The sequence below is a fragment of the Akebia trifoliata genome, chromosome 16 (genome assembly GCF_017979445.1).
Source record: "Akebia trifoliata isolate Shusen 1 chromosome 16, ASM1797944v1, whole genome shotgun sequence".
Taxonomy (NCBI): domain Eukaryota; kingdom Viridiplantae; phylum Streptophyta; class Magnoliopsida; order Ranunculales; family Lardizabalaceae; genus Akebia; species Akebia trifoliata.
This window is the reverse complement of record NC_141390.1, coordinates 8,520,524-8,535,464: the sequence shown is the minus strand read 5'-3', so window position 1 is coordinate 8,535,464 and position 14,941 is coordinate 8,520,524. Positions and strand designations below refer to the sequence as shown.

The 14,941-nt window shown below is 33.3% G+C and overlaps 1 protein-coding gene across 12 annotated transcripts in view; it reads left to right on the top strand.

Moving 5' to 3' along the window:
- Nucleotides 1-14,941, top strand: part of LOC147382510 (Trimeric LpxA-like enzyme) — a 69,069-nt gene that overhangs the window by 47,958 nt on the left and 6,170 nt on the right. For 11 of the 12 annotated variants that reach the window (XM_086429450.1, XM_086429447.1, XM_086429446.1 and 8 more), the window contains 3 exons: nt 8,524-8,606; nt 9,892-9,963; nt 13,049-13,174. In XM_086429450.1, the coding sequence (XP_086285576.1) occupies nt 8,524-8,606; nt 9,892-9,963; nt 13,049-13,174 (281 nt within the window). Of the gene's footprint in view, nt 1-8,523; nt 8,607-9,891; nt 9,964-13,048; nt 13,175-14,941 lie in introns of those variants that run through there. The other variant, XR_015174071.1, reaches the window with a different exon arrangement.

The following is a 14,941-nucleotide window of genomic DNA, read 5'->3' as shown; positions in this document are numbered from 1 at the left end:
AAATGATGCAAGTTTTTATGATGTAACATACGATAAATGTCTAAGCATACTCAGTAAACCGTTATAATAACTTTAATCTATCATTTTCAATTATTTAAAGTAGCATATGCATCTTTTAAATGAAAATATCTATCAATCATTACAAAATAAAGAAAAGATACATAATAAGAATACGGCAGTGTAATCGATAAGAGAGCAGAGGAACATGCCGATATAACCGCCTCGGCTATGGCAATACGATATTCCAAACTTAACCTCCGATGTAGAATTCCATCGTTATAATCTGATTTTGTGGCCGGTCTAGCATACCACGGTTGGATGACTATTTATCCGCCTCAGATTGACTGTTGACCAAGAACCCAATACTGAGTTCAACTAACGGTGAGGTTGACTGTTTGACGACTACAGACTAAAAGTGATCACTAACTAGCCCAGGAGACCCCTCGCGTCGAAGCCTATCAAGAGGCAATGCATGTGAATCCCGCCTAGCTCTACACTATACAGAGACCGCCTTTACATACAACGTTCCCCAGGGAATAAGTAGGAGAAATTCCCGGATCTCCTAAGCTGTAATATGCTCTAAGGTATCCCATACTACTGAAGAGCATATGACATCTAGCGCTATCCTAGATAGACACGCCACTTCCGGATACATAGCAACGCGTCACTCTTTATGGGTTTTCTACAAACCTTTACTGGTAAACAAAACAATTTATTTTGTATATAATATATCATTTCTTTTAATTGAAAATACAAACAAAGTCTGGTAGTGCTCTCCAGTGATAGTTATTTGTCATTTCCATCCATCAACCATCTCATCTCTCTATCAATCTATCACGTTTTACGTGGCATGGCCACTACGTAGAACTGGAGGCACTGTTCCATCAATCAGTCGATAACATACGTTCTCTCTATCCATCCATCAATTAAATAAATCAATCAATCTATCATCTAATTTCCTACATATCTATCAAAGTAATTTTATCTTTAAAGTAATTCGAAATCCATATAGCATTAACCAATTCCATTCGATGGTTTTGGTTGAGTCGAAAGACTCGGAAACAAAGATAAAATCATAAGATGTAAAAACTGAAAATCTGTGAAAATTTGGCTAAGTGTTGAAAAAAATGATTTTTCAAAGTCGAAATTTAAAACAGGTTATTTATTTAATTATTAAAGAACTTAAAGTAATACTTAACTGTTTTTAATGAAATAAAGGTAGGAAATGGGTATACATACTATATGGAAGCAACACAAAAAAAATTAGAACCAAACTCAACATTCGGATGCTTTCTGAATTGTTGATTTTTCGTCGAAACTTGACCAAAATCGATCCAAATATTATACCAACTATAAAATGCTTATATTACATCAAATGAACTAAAATCAATCATAAATAAGCATGCAAACATGATTCAAATCGTTCAAATATGTATAAACTTAATGAAACGATCGATTTATCGACGATCGCATGGATTTTCTAGGGAATTATCGCATAACTAGAAGGTAGAAGGGAAGGCAACCTACCTCAAGCTATATTCAACGGTTGAATGGAATTTAAAATCGCCTTCGGTCAATCTCCAAAGTTTTCTTCCGGTGAAAATATGATTTTTTTGCGTCCACGCGTAACCCTCGGCAAGAGGAACAACATTCCTTCTTGCGGCTAAGCTCAGATCGTTTTCGTTTGGTGTAGATCCGAGTTTCAAATATCGAGGGAAAATGGTTGAGATTTGTTTGGAGAGGAGAATAAGAAAGATTTGATTTTTCTAATAGAATTCAGATATTTATATAACTTAAGTTGGGACGTACTTGACATTTTGGGAATTGTTTTTCCCAAATGTCAAATTGGACAAATTTATACTCTATTTCGGATGATTTTTCGACATGAATCTAATGGTATGATCGATTTCTTCAAATTACGTCTCTAAAGTGTCGTTTACCTGTTGGAAAAATATCTAATGCGAAACTCGAGGATTTGATAACTTTTTTAATCGACTTCAGATTTAAGCGTGCTTACAGGCTAAAGTATGTTTCTCAATTCTTCTAAATCTATTGGTGAAGTTAATTTTCCTCAAATATTAAAAATTAAAAATCCATACTTTTAAATCAATGCACGGATCTAAAATTCTTTCCTTGAGATACATTTTAGGATTTTCAGGTCATTACACGCTGCATATTCTTGATTTGCTTGATGAGACAGGTATGCTGGGAAATAAACCTATGGACCTTCCAATGGACCCTAAATCAAAGTTGATAGTAGACAGTGGAAAGTTGTTTAATGATCTAGGAAAATATAGAAGACTAGTTGGTGAACTCAATTATTTGACTATCACTTGTCTAGATATTTCTTTTGTAGTAAGTGTAAGTCAATTTATGGAAACACAAAGGGTTCCATATTGGGAAGCTGTTGTTCGGGTCCTTCGATTTCTTAGGTGGTCTCCAAGACGGGGTTTGTGGTATAGTCCGGAGATCATTTGGACTTAGAGGGGTATTGTGATGCTGACTAGGCAGGTTCTCCATTTGATAGGAGGTTTACATTTGAGTATTGCATTTTCTTGGGAGAAAACTTGATTTCCTAAAGAAGTACGGAGCAAAATGTGGTTGCAAGGTCTAGTGCAGAGGCAGAATATAGAGCAATGACTCTTATGACATGTGAATTGAAAAGGGTTAAGAATTTTCTTGGAGAATTGGGTGTTAAGATAACTACTCCTATGTAATTATATTGTGATAAGCAAGCTGCAATTCATATTACTTCCAATCCAGTGTTTCATGAGCGAACAAAACACATAGAGACAGATTATCACTTTATCAGAGACAAGGTTTTATGTAGGGAAATTAATATACCGTTCATGAAGTTTGAAGATCAGTTGGCAGATATGCTCATTAAGACACTTAACTATAATCGCCTCAGTCTTATTTACTCCAAGCTGGATTTACTTGATATTTATGCTCTAACTTGAGGGGGAGTGTTATTTTTTCTTTTGTTTCTTTTATTTTCTTTTCTTTAGTAGTTTATTTTTTTTGTAGTTTCTTTAGTTTATTTCCTTTAGTTTTTCATTGCAAGTTAGACTTTCCAACTTGAGGGGGTGTTATTGGTATGTATAAGACGTGTAGGGGCAAACTAGTCTTTTGTCAATTTCACACGTCCCACTTAGTGTAGCCCTAATTCTCTTATATAAATATAAGAGAGGAGGCTCATAGAATATGCTTTTTTATTTTATTTTATGGAGTCTCTCAATGCTTCTCCTCTAAATCTCTCTTTCTCTTCTAAACAATAATAGTAATGAAAATAAGTTGTTGAATGTTTCTTACACTATGCTGAAAATGTGTTTGGCACAAAAATTATGATAAGAAGTCGCTATTATATCGACTAGATATTATAGCTATTATAGATCGTTATATTATAGCAATCAGACCATTATAGAGATTGGAGGGGTGAAACTTGAGTTCTTCGGGATTTCTTCTCAGGTTTTTCTCAAAAACTTCTCCAAAACTTGTTTTATCTTATTTTCTTCTCTACAACTTGTAAGATAATGTAAAAACAACTTATTTAACTTGAATATAAAGTAAATCTATGGAATCGAACACCTAAACATGCATGATTTAAAGTGAATTAATTTCCAATAAGAAACCCTAACAAAATACTTTTGATAAATCTATGTTTCTTCAGAAACTAGCAACTAAAAGGTAGAAGGTAAGATTTTCTACTTGTTTTGCTTATTCTACAATGCGATTACATTAAAAATGACTCCCAAAAACGCTCATTGCTCGAAACCCTAATTTTGCTTTTCATCTCAACACAAACTCTTCAATTTAGAGCAAAGATCTCGACGAGTCCAAACTTTTTCTCCTTTTTATGGATTTTCGGTTTTCTTACTAAAGTTCTTGAATCGTTGTTTGAAGGTCTAGGGTTTGTGTGTCCTTCGTTTGAGAAGAATGATGGAGAAAAAGAAAAATATGATTTTTCTCTCTTAAGTATGGTATTTATATGATACTAGGGACGTAATGGTTATTTAAGGTAATTGTTTTCTTTTGTTAATAACTTAACGTTCAAGACTCTGATTTATGCAAACTTGTAGTCCATTTTGAATTATATTTCGATACGAATCTAATGGTGCACTCGGATTTTTTTGAAATTTCTTTTATAAAATTGATCACTTTGCACGCTTATCGAGGCATATGCTAATTTCTCTCAACTCTTCTCCAAATATTTTTATAAACATTAATTCTAAATTTTTATTAGAATTCCTAGAGATGTACATAGTATAACAATCAATCACCTCGAGATACGAAATAGATTTTTAAGACATTACAACAATAGAGTATTTTACGGAGTAAAATCCTATTTTTAGGACTTCAAGAGGAATATTTTTCGGATGTTGTTTAATTGGCGTAAATTATTGATTTAGAACGGTGAGGGAAGAGGAAAATAAGGGTGGTTAGGGATTTTTGGTTTGGGATTAAGTTAAGGATTGTTGCTAGAATAGGATAAACCTAAAAGGTAAAATGACTTCTTTTGCAATTATTGTAGGGTAGAGAAAATTATTAAAGATTAAAGGTTGAGGTTTGTAGGTTTCAAGAATCGAGTATCAAGTATCAAGAATGCAAGAATTACAAGAATTCAAGAAAATTAAGAGAAAATAATAAAAAGAAAAATAAAGATTAGAAGAAAAAAAGAGAAGTGATAGAAAGACAGAACCATGGAATAACACCAAGGGTTTCTTGGAATCACACCAAGAATTGTGGAGAACCCATTTCACTTCATGAAAGAAATTCTTTATTCATTAAAATTTTCTTTAAGAAAAAACCCCTAACACAATCTATATATAAAGAAAATAAATCCAAAAACCCTAATCAAACTAAAATTTCAAATAAGTAATCTAATTTCGTAACTTTCTCTCTCCTAATTTTCTAATCCGAATAAACTTAAATAAAAGAAAAATTAAAGTTACTAAACTGCCTTTAAATATTATATTAAGACTACGTGCTAATAAAACATGAAAATAAGCCCAAAAACATAAAAAAAAAGTCATTTATAGAAAATTAAATAAAAATTAAAATCTACTCTTCAAGCTTTAATGCTCTCAAGAATTATTTTATGAGTTCAATGGAGTTTTTTTTAGGAGTTTGATTTTAGGTGGGAGTCTGCTTGTTCTGGGCAGTTTCTTGTTTTTCTTTTCCTTGTTTCCTAGGTTGGTCACCTCGACTACCTGGCTACTTGTTGTCTATTATTCTTTTTTTTTTCTTAATAAAATTTATACTTAATTAAAAAAAATTCTCTTGTTTGGTTTTCGTTTACTAATTTGATGGAGGACGAGGGAAGAAAATGAAAATAAGAGGATTACAGAATTTGGTTAGCTTTGATGTCCCCATCATAACTTTTGTAAATAACCCACCACCTTTTCCTAATTTCTCATCTTTTACCGAGTCTCTCATCATCATATTTAATGCACCCAACATTATCCAAGTCATTAGCTTCCTTTCTCTAATTTGCACCTCCTTCTTGGCTTCTTGCCCACCTTTCCTAGTACTCATGTTGTTATTTATATTATCATAGACCTTATGCTTAGCTTCACTAACCACTTTCTTTGTTTCTTTTTTTAGCATTTTTTATCATGCAGCTGTTGGCTAGTGGTCAGCCAAACAGATTGAGAGTTAGAATGGTCATCACTAGAATAAGCCTAATTGGGCCATGCTAGCTTACCATGTAGGCCCCAACACTAGTCTCGGTTGTATGATAGGGGAAGTCTAATAGAAGTTCCATGGTCCATGACCTACTGTACAATGTCTTCCTCCTAAATCATGACCATTATGCCCATTGCAACCACCATATGTACCACGGCCCCCATCAACTCATGTCCAAATGATGTAGCAAGAACAAATCTGAAACTGGGCAAATACCTTCGTTGCAGATTATGTCATGCTACCAAAAATTGAGCACGAATAGGCTCATATATGGAATAAAGTCCAGATAACAATTTAGCTACTTTCCAATCTTCAATTTACCACCTCTGTTTTCTAAATAAGATTCCCACAGCACCACCAAGCGAGAGTAATACTCACCAACGGTCTCATTTCCCTCTCTAAAGAGGAATAGTCTTCTCCAATGGTATACTCATGAACCTTTGTTAGGGCTACATAGATTGTTAAAATGCCATGTAATAAACTTAGGTTTTATTATCTTTGAGAAAGAATAAAAAGAGAACCCCAATGGATTAGTAATGTTTGTGTACCGCAGATTTGGGATCAAAAACTTAACTTCACACTTAAACATATCCAGAAAAAGAAAAAAAATAATAGGTGTGGAAGAACAAATGAGAAGGAAGTGGAGAGAGAACATTCCTATCAACTCTGGTATATGGAACCACAAACAATAACGAAGCTTTATCCTAAAGATTTGGGGTTCGCAAAATGAATCTTGTTCATCCATTCCACTTTGTCCAAACTGATGTCTTCTGCCATTGAAAGTGAGTGCATATTTGCTTTCACCATTTCATCCACATTCTCTTTGGTCTTTCTCTCTCTTTTAGGACCTTCAACTTAAATTGTTCTTTCTAATTGGGACTACAATTGGCTTTCATTGAACATGCTTAAACCATCTCACTTGACATTCTCTAATTTAATGCCTATTGGAGCTTCTCCTACATTACCTTGAATGCATAAGTTTCTAATCCTACCATTCGAGTCTTTCCACACATCTATCTCAACATCCTCTTTTTTGTTGCACTGATTGTTTAAATTTTCGTACCATTTTGGAATACTTCATTTGAGGCATTCTGATTTAATCCGAGACTGAAAATGAAACATTTACCCCGAAACATTGAATGTTTCAGATTGTCTTTGAATGTTTCAAAATCTTTTGGTTAAGACATTCTCAATTTTTCTCTTGACCAAAACATTATCTCGAGAAGGGATTTTAAACTTTTGTCATACACAACTTTTAATATGATGCTTGTTGACACCCAACTCCACCTTAGCCATCTAACTTTGATTCTATGGGCTACATCTTCCTCAATTTCTGACACCCAACTCCACCTTAGCCATCTAACTTTGATTCTATGGGCTACATCTTCCTCAATTTCTTCATACTTATGTATAATAAACTTGAGATAAAGGAAGTGGTCACTTTGAGTTATTTCTAGACCATCATATTTTTCTAGACATTCTTCTTCCTGGTTGTCAGCATTGAATTTACATTCCACATTTAGTTATACTTATTCTAAAATCCTTGGGCTCCAACATCTCTTTACATAATTCTTATTTTGGGTTGACTCTCCTTAGTCTCATCAACTTATATTACACCATCCATGACTAGCATACACCCAGGTGTGTGCTCTTGAATATGAGTAGTTACTTCATCTAATACTTGAGGAAAAAAACTACATACTTAAAACCAATCCTAGATGTAGACTAATTGAAATTGGGAACCTTTTCATCTCCTTTCATTTGTCCATCACACTAGTCACAACCCACCCTCACATACATATCCTTAATTATGTCGTTGCATCAACGAGGGACTCCCTTCTTTCTCTCTACTCTGAATATGTAGAACCTCAAAACAATATTTAGAAGAGTTCCACTACTGGTAATTGAATAAAAGTGAAACGATAGTACTAAACTAGTTATCTAATGGAATAAAGCATGATTGCATAGCTCCACTACATTAAGACTATATCAAGAGGAGCAATTATTTAACTCTCAAGAAATTGGTTTGTTTAGGTCTCTTTAAATGATCCCACTTCTCAAATGATCGAGGGCTTTAAAGTTCTGGGTACCAGAATTCTATCTAAAGGAGACAGTATGGATTTTGATTTTTCTGAGAGAGAGAGAGAAATATGCATTACTTTTAGTCTGCATCGCTCGTGCATTCATTTAGAAGTTTGGTCTCTTTTCTTACAATTGTTTTGTGTTTAGTTTGTGTATTACCACCATTATTGTGATACAATCTAACATTCTTTTTCTATACAGTCTTCTCTCCTTTCCTATTATTGTTCTCTGGTTTTTGGATTGATTTAACTATGATATTTTCCCAGTTGCACTTTGTTATGGTCATTAAAAAAAAAAATTTATTTGAAATATTAAGTTTAAATGTAAATTAGTTACAACACTCTTATTTTAAAAAATATTTTGCTGATTGTAAAATAACATTTACATATAAAAAAAGAAAAACGTTGCAAGGGTCATTACGTTGAAAACAGGCATTATTGATGGTGCATTATATAAATATAGAGGGGTTTTAGCATTACAACTGCATTTTATCCCTTTTATTGAACCATTTTTCATATTGAACTATATATATTTACAAACATCTGTCCCTTTATGCATTTGCTTTCGCCACATGTAGAAACTTTAGGCAAAACAATACTGCCTTTTAGCTTGGACTAACTTGATCATGGTGCTTTAGAACTTTTCTTATGTGGGACTTTCCTTTTTTCCATCTTTTCTTCCCAGTATAATGTTGAATAACATTAGTAACTAATGAAATACTTCCTGCTTTTAATTTGTTTCCAATTTATCTTTAAGGTGAGCTGCTTAAAAATGTTGCAACTGTAATTACGAGGTGGGGAGGCCTTTTGCAGCATTACCTACAGACCATGGACGAGGAGGTTTGTATTTTTAATTCTGACTAGTAACTGTGGTTCGTTTGTTGTATCTTTCTCTGTTTAAGAAGCTAATAAAAAAACTCTGCATACATTTCATTTTCATTATCCAAATTGGAAACATTGTATGTTGCTTTTAACTTTAATTGTTAAGCCCAAGTTTTTTGGGCTTCTAATTTTGATGTTTGATGTCTTTTTTATATGTTGTGTGTGAACCTCAAGTAATGCACTTACATGTCAGACGAATCGTTGGTTCTGTTTTGTTGGCCAAATCTGTAGGGTTTGATTGGTCCTAGATTCGAGTTATTGTTGACTGACCCCATTCGTAGTCTTTAACAAAAATTAGGCTTCTATGGGATGGCCATATTTTTTCGAAAATCGATAAAAATATTTAGTGCAATGGCAAAGTGGAATTTACAGTTGGAACCTTGTGGCTGAGAAATTTAACAAAAGACGGCAGAGAATACCATCATAGCTTTGCCAGACTTTTGAAATATTTTTTTAAGGATTCAAATTTGGGTATTTGGACTATTTTAAGCAAACCCAATCACTCAGTTGCTTGCATTACGAGAATCTGAATTGGTCAAAGACAACAGTACCCCACCTATGATGTTGAGTTTTATCCTATAATTCAAAAGCCTTGAAGTTTTAGAGGTGGTGTTTGACTCAAACAGGGTCCATTTCATATTCCGATTGTAGGACTTGTAATCTCAAAACAAATTGTGCGAAGGCATGTTCAGTGGATTGCTTTCCTTCAAGAGTACACTTTCTTTTTTGCGGAGTAAAGTGGGTCCATAATATTGTGTACTATGCATTGAGCCTAGAGATTATTTGGTGAAGACAATACTACCTGGGTTGTGGGGTTTGAGGTGATTAAGCATTTATACAAGGTTGATACGAATTTTCAACGTGTATGAAAAATGTTGTTCGTTTGATGAAGAGCCTTTATTGTTGTTTGAGGCTCTCCATCAAGCATACTACTGAGATGGGAAGAAAGAAAGGTTTCCTAGAGGTTAGTATTGATTATACCCATATCTTTTTTTTTTTTTGTTTGGAATTTCTAGGAATGCCCTATGTGGGCGTATATATTGTTATTTTTTTTCTCCTTTTTTTTTTGCCTCGTAAAAACTGTAACGTTAGCATTATAGTTCTATTCTTGTGGTCTAAGGTCAAATGAGTCCAACACCTAGACTTAAATCTTGACTTATCCTTGAACCCATAGTAATTTAGTTGTTTCCAGTATCATTGATAAATATATCTAATAATAAGATATTTATTTGTTTTGTTGCAGATTGAAGTAATAATGAAGTTTGAGGAAATGTGCTTGGAGTCTGGCAGAGATTTCTATCCGTTATTTGCGCAAGTATGTGTCCTATCTTATAAATTGGTTATAACCATGCCGTGTCCTACTACAATACATACTAGATGTAAGAAATGGAAAGACACCTTTCTTTCTTGGTTATGAGATGTGTTGATAAGGTCATTTATAGAGTTCTGTAGTTTGCTAGAACTGATCCATTATGAAATTCTATAAGATGGCTTCTTTCTCCTTGGTGCACTTAGATCCATAGATTTGATGTATTTATATTCCAAGAGTGATGAATCTACGAATAAGAAGAGTCAAATATATGGACAAATTAGGTTTTCCCTTTAAACAAATGAAGTAAACCACTTTTTAACCTTCAGGTCTAACAATCTAATGGTGAGATGTTGATATTCATAATGAAGTGGACAAGTAGTTTTTTAGGGATTATAAGTAAGATGGAAGGGGATGTATAGAATGGCTTCTAGGACACATGGTCAAAAAATTTCCTTTGGTTAGTATGCACGAAATGATAAGAAAAATAATGGGGTACTCTATGTGCAATTTGTAAGATTTTTCAGTTAAAATGACTGAAACATGTCTACATGAACTAGTCATGTAAATTCACCATTCCAGTTGAATGTTGTGTTTATCACAGTCAATCATAGTATTTTGACCATTTCAATTGAGATAAGTCATTTTCTTTTCATCTTTCAAGGTTGCCAGTCGTGTGTAAATTCTCCATTCCAGTTGAATGTTGTGTTGATCACAGTCAATCATATTATTTTGACAATTTCGATTGAGATAAGTCATTTTCTTTTCATCTTTCGAGGTTGCTTAAGGTTTTTATGGCTTGACACTTGTTTTTGGAGCCTAATTTTATTGGTTTGCGAGATGCTTGCGGGTGTACGATCTCAATCGACGTAGAAACATTTAGGGAGAGGACACTCTTTTAAATATGCAAGGACATATTTGCATCTGCATGGCAAAGTCAACTTCATCTTTGCTAAAAATCCTTTAGAAAAAGATGTTTTAAAAAGTATTTTTTTTTCTTTTTTTTGTCAATAACGATTGTTCACAATTGATGTGGACAAAGGTTAGTTGATCTATACTGGCATGTTCATTGTTTATTCTTCTTCTTATTATTATCATATAGACTCTGCCACAATGTAAATCATTGACCAACTAAAAATGAATTTGTATAACATCCAAAGAGTTGTTTACTAAAATGACCATGGAGTAATCGACAATAAAATGAGTATATTTCTCCTCAAAATTTTGTATTGTCTACTCTAACACTATATTTTTAATATATCTGAGCTGTGCTTCACTTCATGTCCGTTTTCCTTCATGGAGTCATATTCCCTACTTTTTTAGAGTCTTTTACTAAGCAGATCTCAAACCCACATACTTTTACACAAACTCCCCTAAAGTTGAAAAAACTCTCTTGAAACCTTACCTTTTTTTGATAAGTAAAATTTATTGAAAAAAGGACAAGAAGTCCTTGAATAAAGATACAAAGCAAAATAAAAAAGCAAAGAACTCAAAACAAAGCACAAAGCAAGCAAAAACTCCCTAATAATATTTTCCCATCTAAACATGAAGTCTTCAAAAAACAAACTCCTAAACTCCTTAAACTACTTCCACCAATAAAATAACAAGCCAAGAAAACTGAAAATTAGCTCATGCATATTGCTTTCCTTCCCATTAAATGTGTGCCCATTCCTCTCTTTCCACAAACCCCAACAAATTGCAAAGAGTGTTAAATTCCACAGAATCTCCAACCTACCAAAAAAGGGAGGGGATTTCCAACCAAACAGGAGAGAGACAACTGAAATAGGATGACACCAAGAAACCTTAAACAAAGAAAGGAAATGAGACCAAACACGAAAAGCTACACCGCAATGGGTAAGAGTATGCTCCTTTGACTCCCTGCTTACTTTACACATACAACAAAAATCAACCAACACAAGACCTTTACGTAAAAGTTTTTAGAGAGATTTTCCCGGCAGGCCTAAATGTTGCATTTTTATTGCAAAAACTTTCTTGGAGTTCTGACAACTCTAAGGGAACCTTACTTTATGAAGTTTGTTACCCACCAAACCTCACTTTATCAAGTTTGTTACCGAGCAAACCGTGGACTGGGGATCTATGTCATAAAATTCAAATTTATGTGGTTAATTTGTTAGTTAACATACTTTGGAGTGGATTCTAATTGCATCAATTTGTGCCATTCAAAAACATGATCTGATGCCATAGGGTTGTAAAGGATAAAATTATAAGAATTATTGAAAAACAAATAAAAAGCAAAAGTTAATTTTCATTGTTGAATTTTAGTTTTAAATCTGAGAGTTAGGTAGCTATCCACTTTCAACCCTTATGATCAAGCTCAAAAAGGGTTTCTTTTTGAATTTTTTCTGTTAAATCAGAGGTTTTTTCTTGAAATATGGAAGTCTGTGTTGTTGAGTTGCTAATTTGATAGTCCATGAAATATGGAAATCTTACTAAGTTAGTCATGGTAGCCTGATTCATAAAGTAAGGTTTGTTCAAGTAACAAACTTGATGAAGTAAGGCAGTTTTTGTAAAAAAATTACAACAGATAGGTCTGCCCGGTAAATCTCTCAAGCTTTTATTTTTAAATGGCAAGATTTCCCCTTTAGAGCAATGGTTGAGTACAAATGCCCAACACCATTAAAATATTACCTATTTTAAAATATAAAAATATCCTTTACTTTCAATCAAATTGTAAAGATTATGCTATTTATCTATTGCAAACCTAAATTCATGGTTGGCCCTATTGTATTTTTTTTTTTTTTTTAAATCTTTGAACCTGTAGTAAAAAAGTGTTCCTTTAATAAAGCCCCCTGTGTGGGTTTGTTTATGTGGTTCGCATACTTGTTTTAAATGTGATTCTTGTATGTCCATTATGAACATAAGAGTTGTTAAGAGCATTATTTTACATTTTAATTTAGTTCTTAAAAAAACAGTCATTCATTTTGTCTTCTTTAAAGTACTATTCTGAAGGCTTTTGCCCACAGACATGTCTGATCAGAAACAACCAATGTTTTGGCTTTAAATTAAAACCGAAGCGCTTGAAGCATTTTGTATTTTTTCCTGAATAATGTTTCATTATTGTCTGTTGTAGATTTTGCATCTGCTTTATGATAAAGACATTTTATCTGAAGATTCTATTGTCTCATGGGCATCTGAGAAAGAAGGGGCAGATGAATCAGATAAAATCTTTGTTAAGCAATCAGAAGCATTTATTCAGGTTAGCATATGTTTTTCAGTATGCTTTATTTATTTATTGGTAAATCAGAAAATTTTGTAAGAGAAACAAATACACAATATAAAGATAAAGAATTTCATTTGATTAAATACGAATTCCTTATTCACACTAACTGTTGTCTACAAAATCTTACCAACCTAGCAAGCTGACACTTTCATTTATCCATAATATATTTAAAGAGCTTCTATTTCCTCACCAACTTTTGCTAATGCCACCCTAAGATGTGTGCTGATTCTTTGGTGATTTACACATGAATTGGGGTGGCATTAGCAAAAGTTGGTGTAGCAGTAGAATCCCTCTATATTTATTAAACTGCGTTACTGTTATTTGTACCTTTTTAGTTTGTATCTCTAGTCAACAACAATATATGTATTTTATGTTATTGCAAGGTACATAAAATCTGTCTTGCACTTGTGAAAAAAATAAAAACTTGCAGTTATTTTTATGTCAGATGCAGAAACTCATTAATTGATGGCTCTTTAAATACATTGGGAATAAACGTTTATGACTTTACTTTGTAAAGTGTATGAATCTCTATATAGGAATATAAATGTCCTATTTAACTGTAATTGTTATCCAAATCAGATTCTTATGCTTTGTATACCATGTGCCTTTTTCTTTTTTCTGAAGTCTAAACCACAATATTGCAATGCCACGATTAGATTTGTTATGGCCTTGAGACAAAAAGACAAACATAGTCTGACGGTGCCACCTCGGTTAGGTGGTGAAGTCTGTAGTAATACTATGGACCTGGTATCAAGACCCACTCTTCATGCTTACGCATCCAAAAAAAAAGGAGACAATCATGGGGCTGCAACTTGGGCAGACCAAACCCGAACCCGCTGGCTTGAACCCAACCTAGGGTCATGTCTGAGTATGGTTAGCTTGGGTTCAGCTTCAGTTTCGGGTTCGGGCAACAAAAAGAAATGCCTGACTCAAATCGGGTTGGGTTCGGGCGTAGTTATCGACCAACCCAATTTGCCTGAACTTATATGATTATGGTTTAAAAACATTTCTTATATCTTGATTTCTTTCGCATTCATAATTCATATTTCAATATGTATGCTTTTGTTTATCTATATATCAAGACTAATGTGATCATTTTCATTAAATAAATAATTGCTTTGTTATTAATGATTTTGTTTAAGTGTAATTCTATATTTTCATACAATGATTATATTACAACTTTTATCGATAAAAAAAAATTATATTACAACTTTGAACTTTTTTTCTTTTCTTAGAAATTGCGATTAACAGTAAATAAAAATGATTATTTTAGTTAACCTCCTTATTCTTCTTCTCTCTTCTTTAAATTTGCTTATAATTTTATGTATATAAACTTTTGAAACACATTTTAGGAAAAATAATTGTAAATGTTAAGTTCTTCTACATGCCACTTATCTTTATATAAACCATTATCAGTACTAAATTACCTAGTATTAATGAAGATTGAATTGACCCGACCAACCCAACTTGGGTTGGGTTTGGATTGAGCACTTCATGCCCGAGGTTGGGTTGGTGTTTGTCAAGTGGGCACAGGTTGATCCCCAACCCACCCGAGTTGCAGCCCTAGACAATCATAGTCTCTTTATTTTTGTAGCCAGCAAGGATGTAACCACTATGTCACAATTATTCCATGTTATGCTATCACACTTAGCCTTTAGCTGGTGCTCTATCCGTGTTCGTTTTGGTTTGCCTCTGATCTTCCTCTATTTGATTGATAATTTTTTCATTGATAGCTTGCACTTT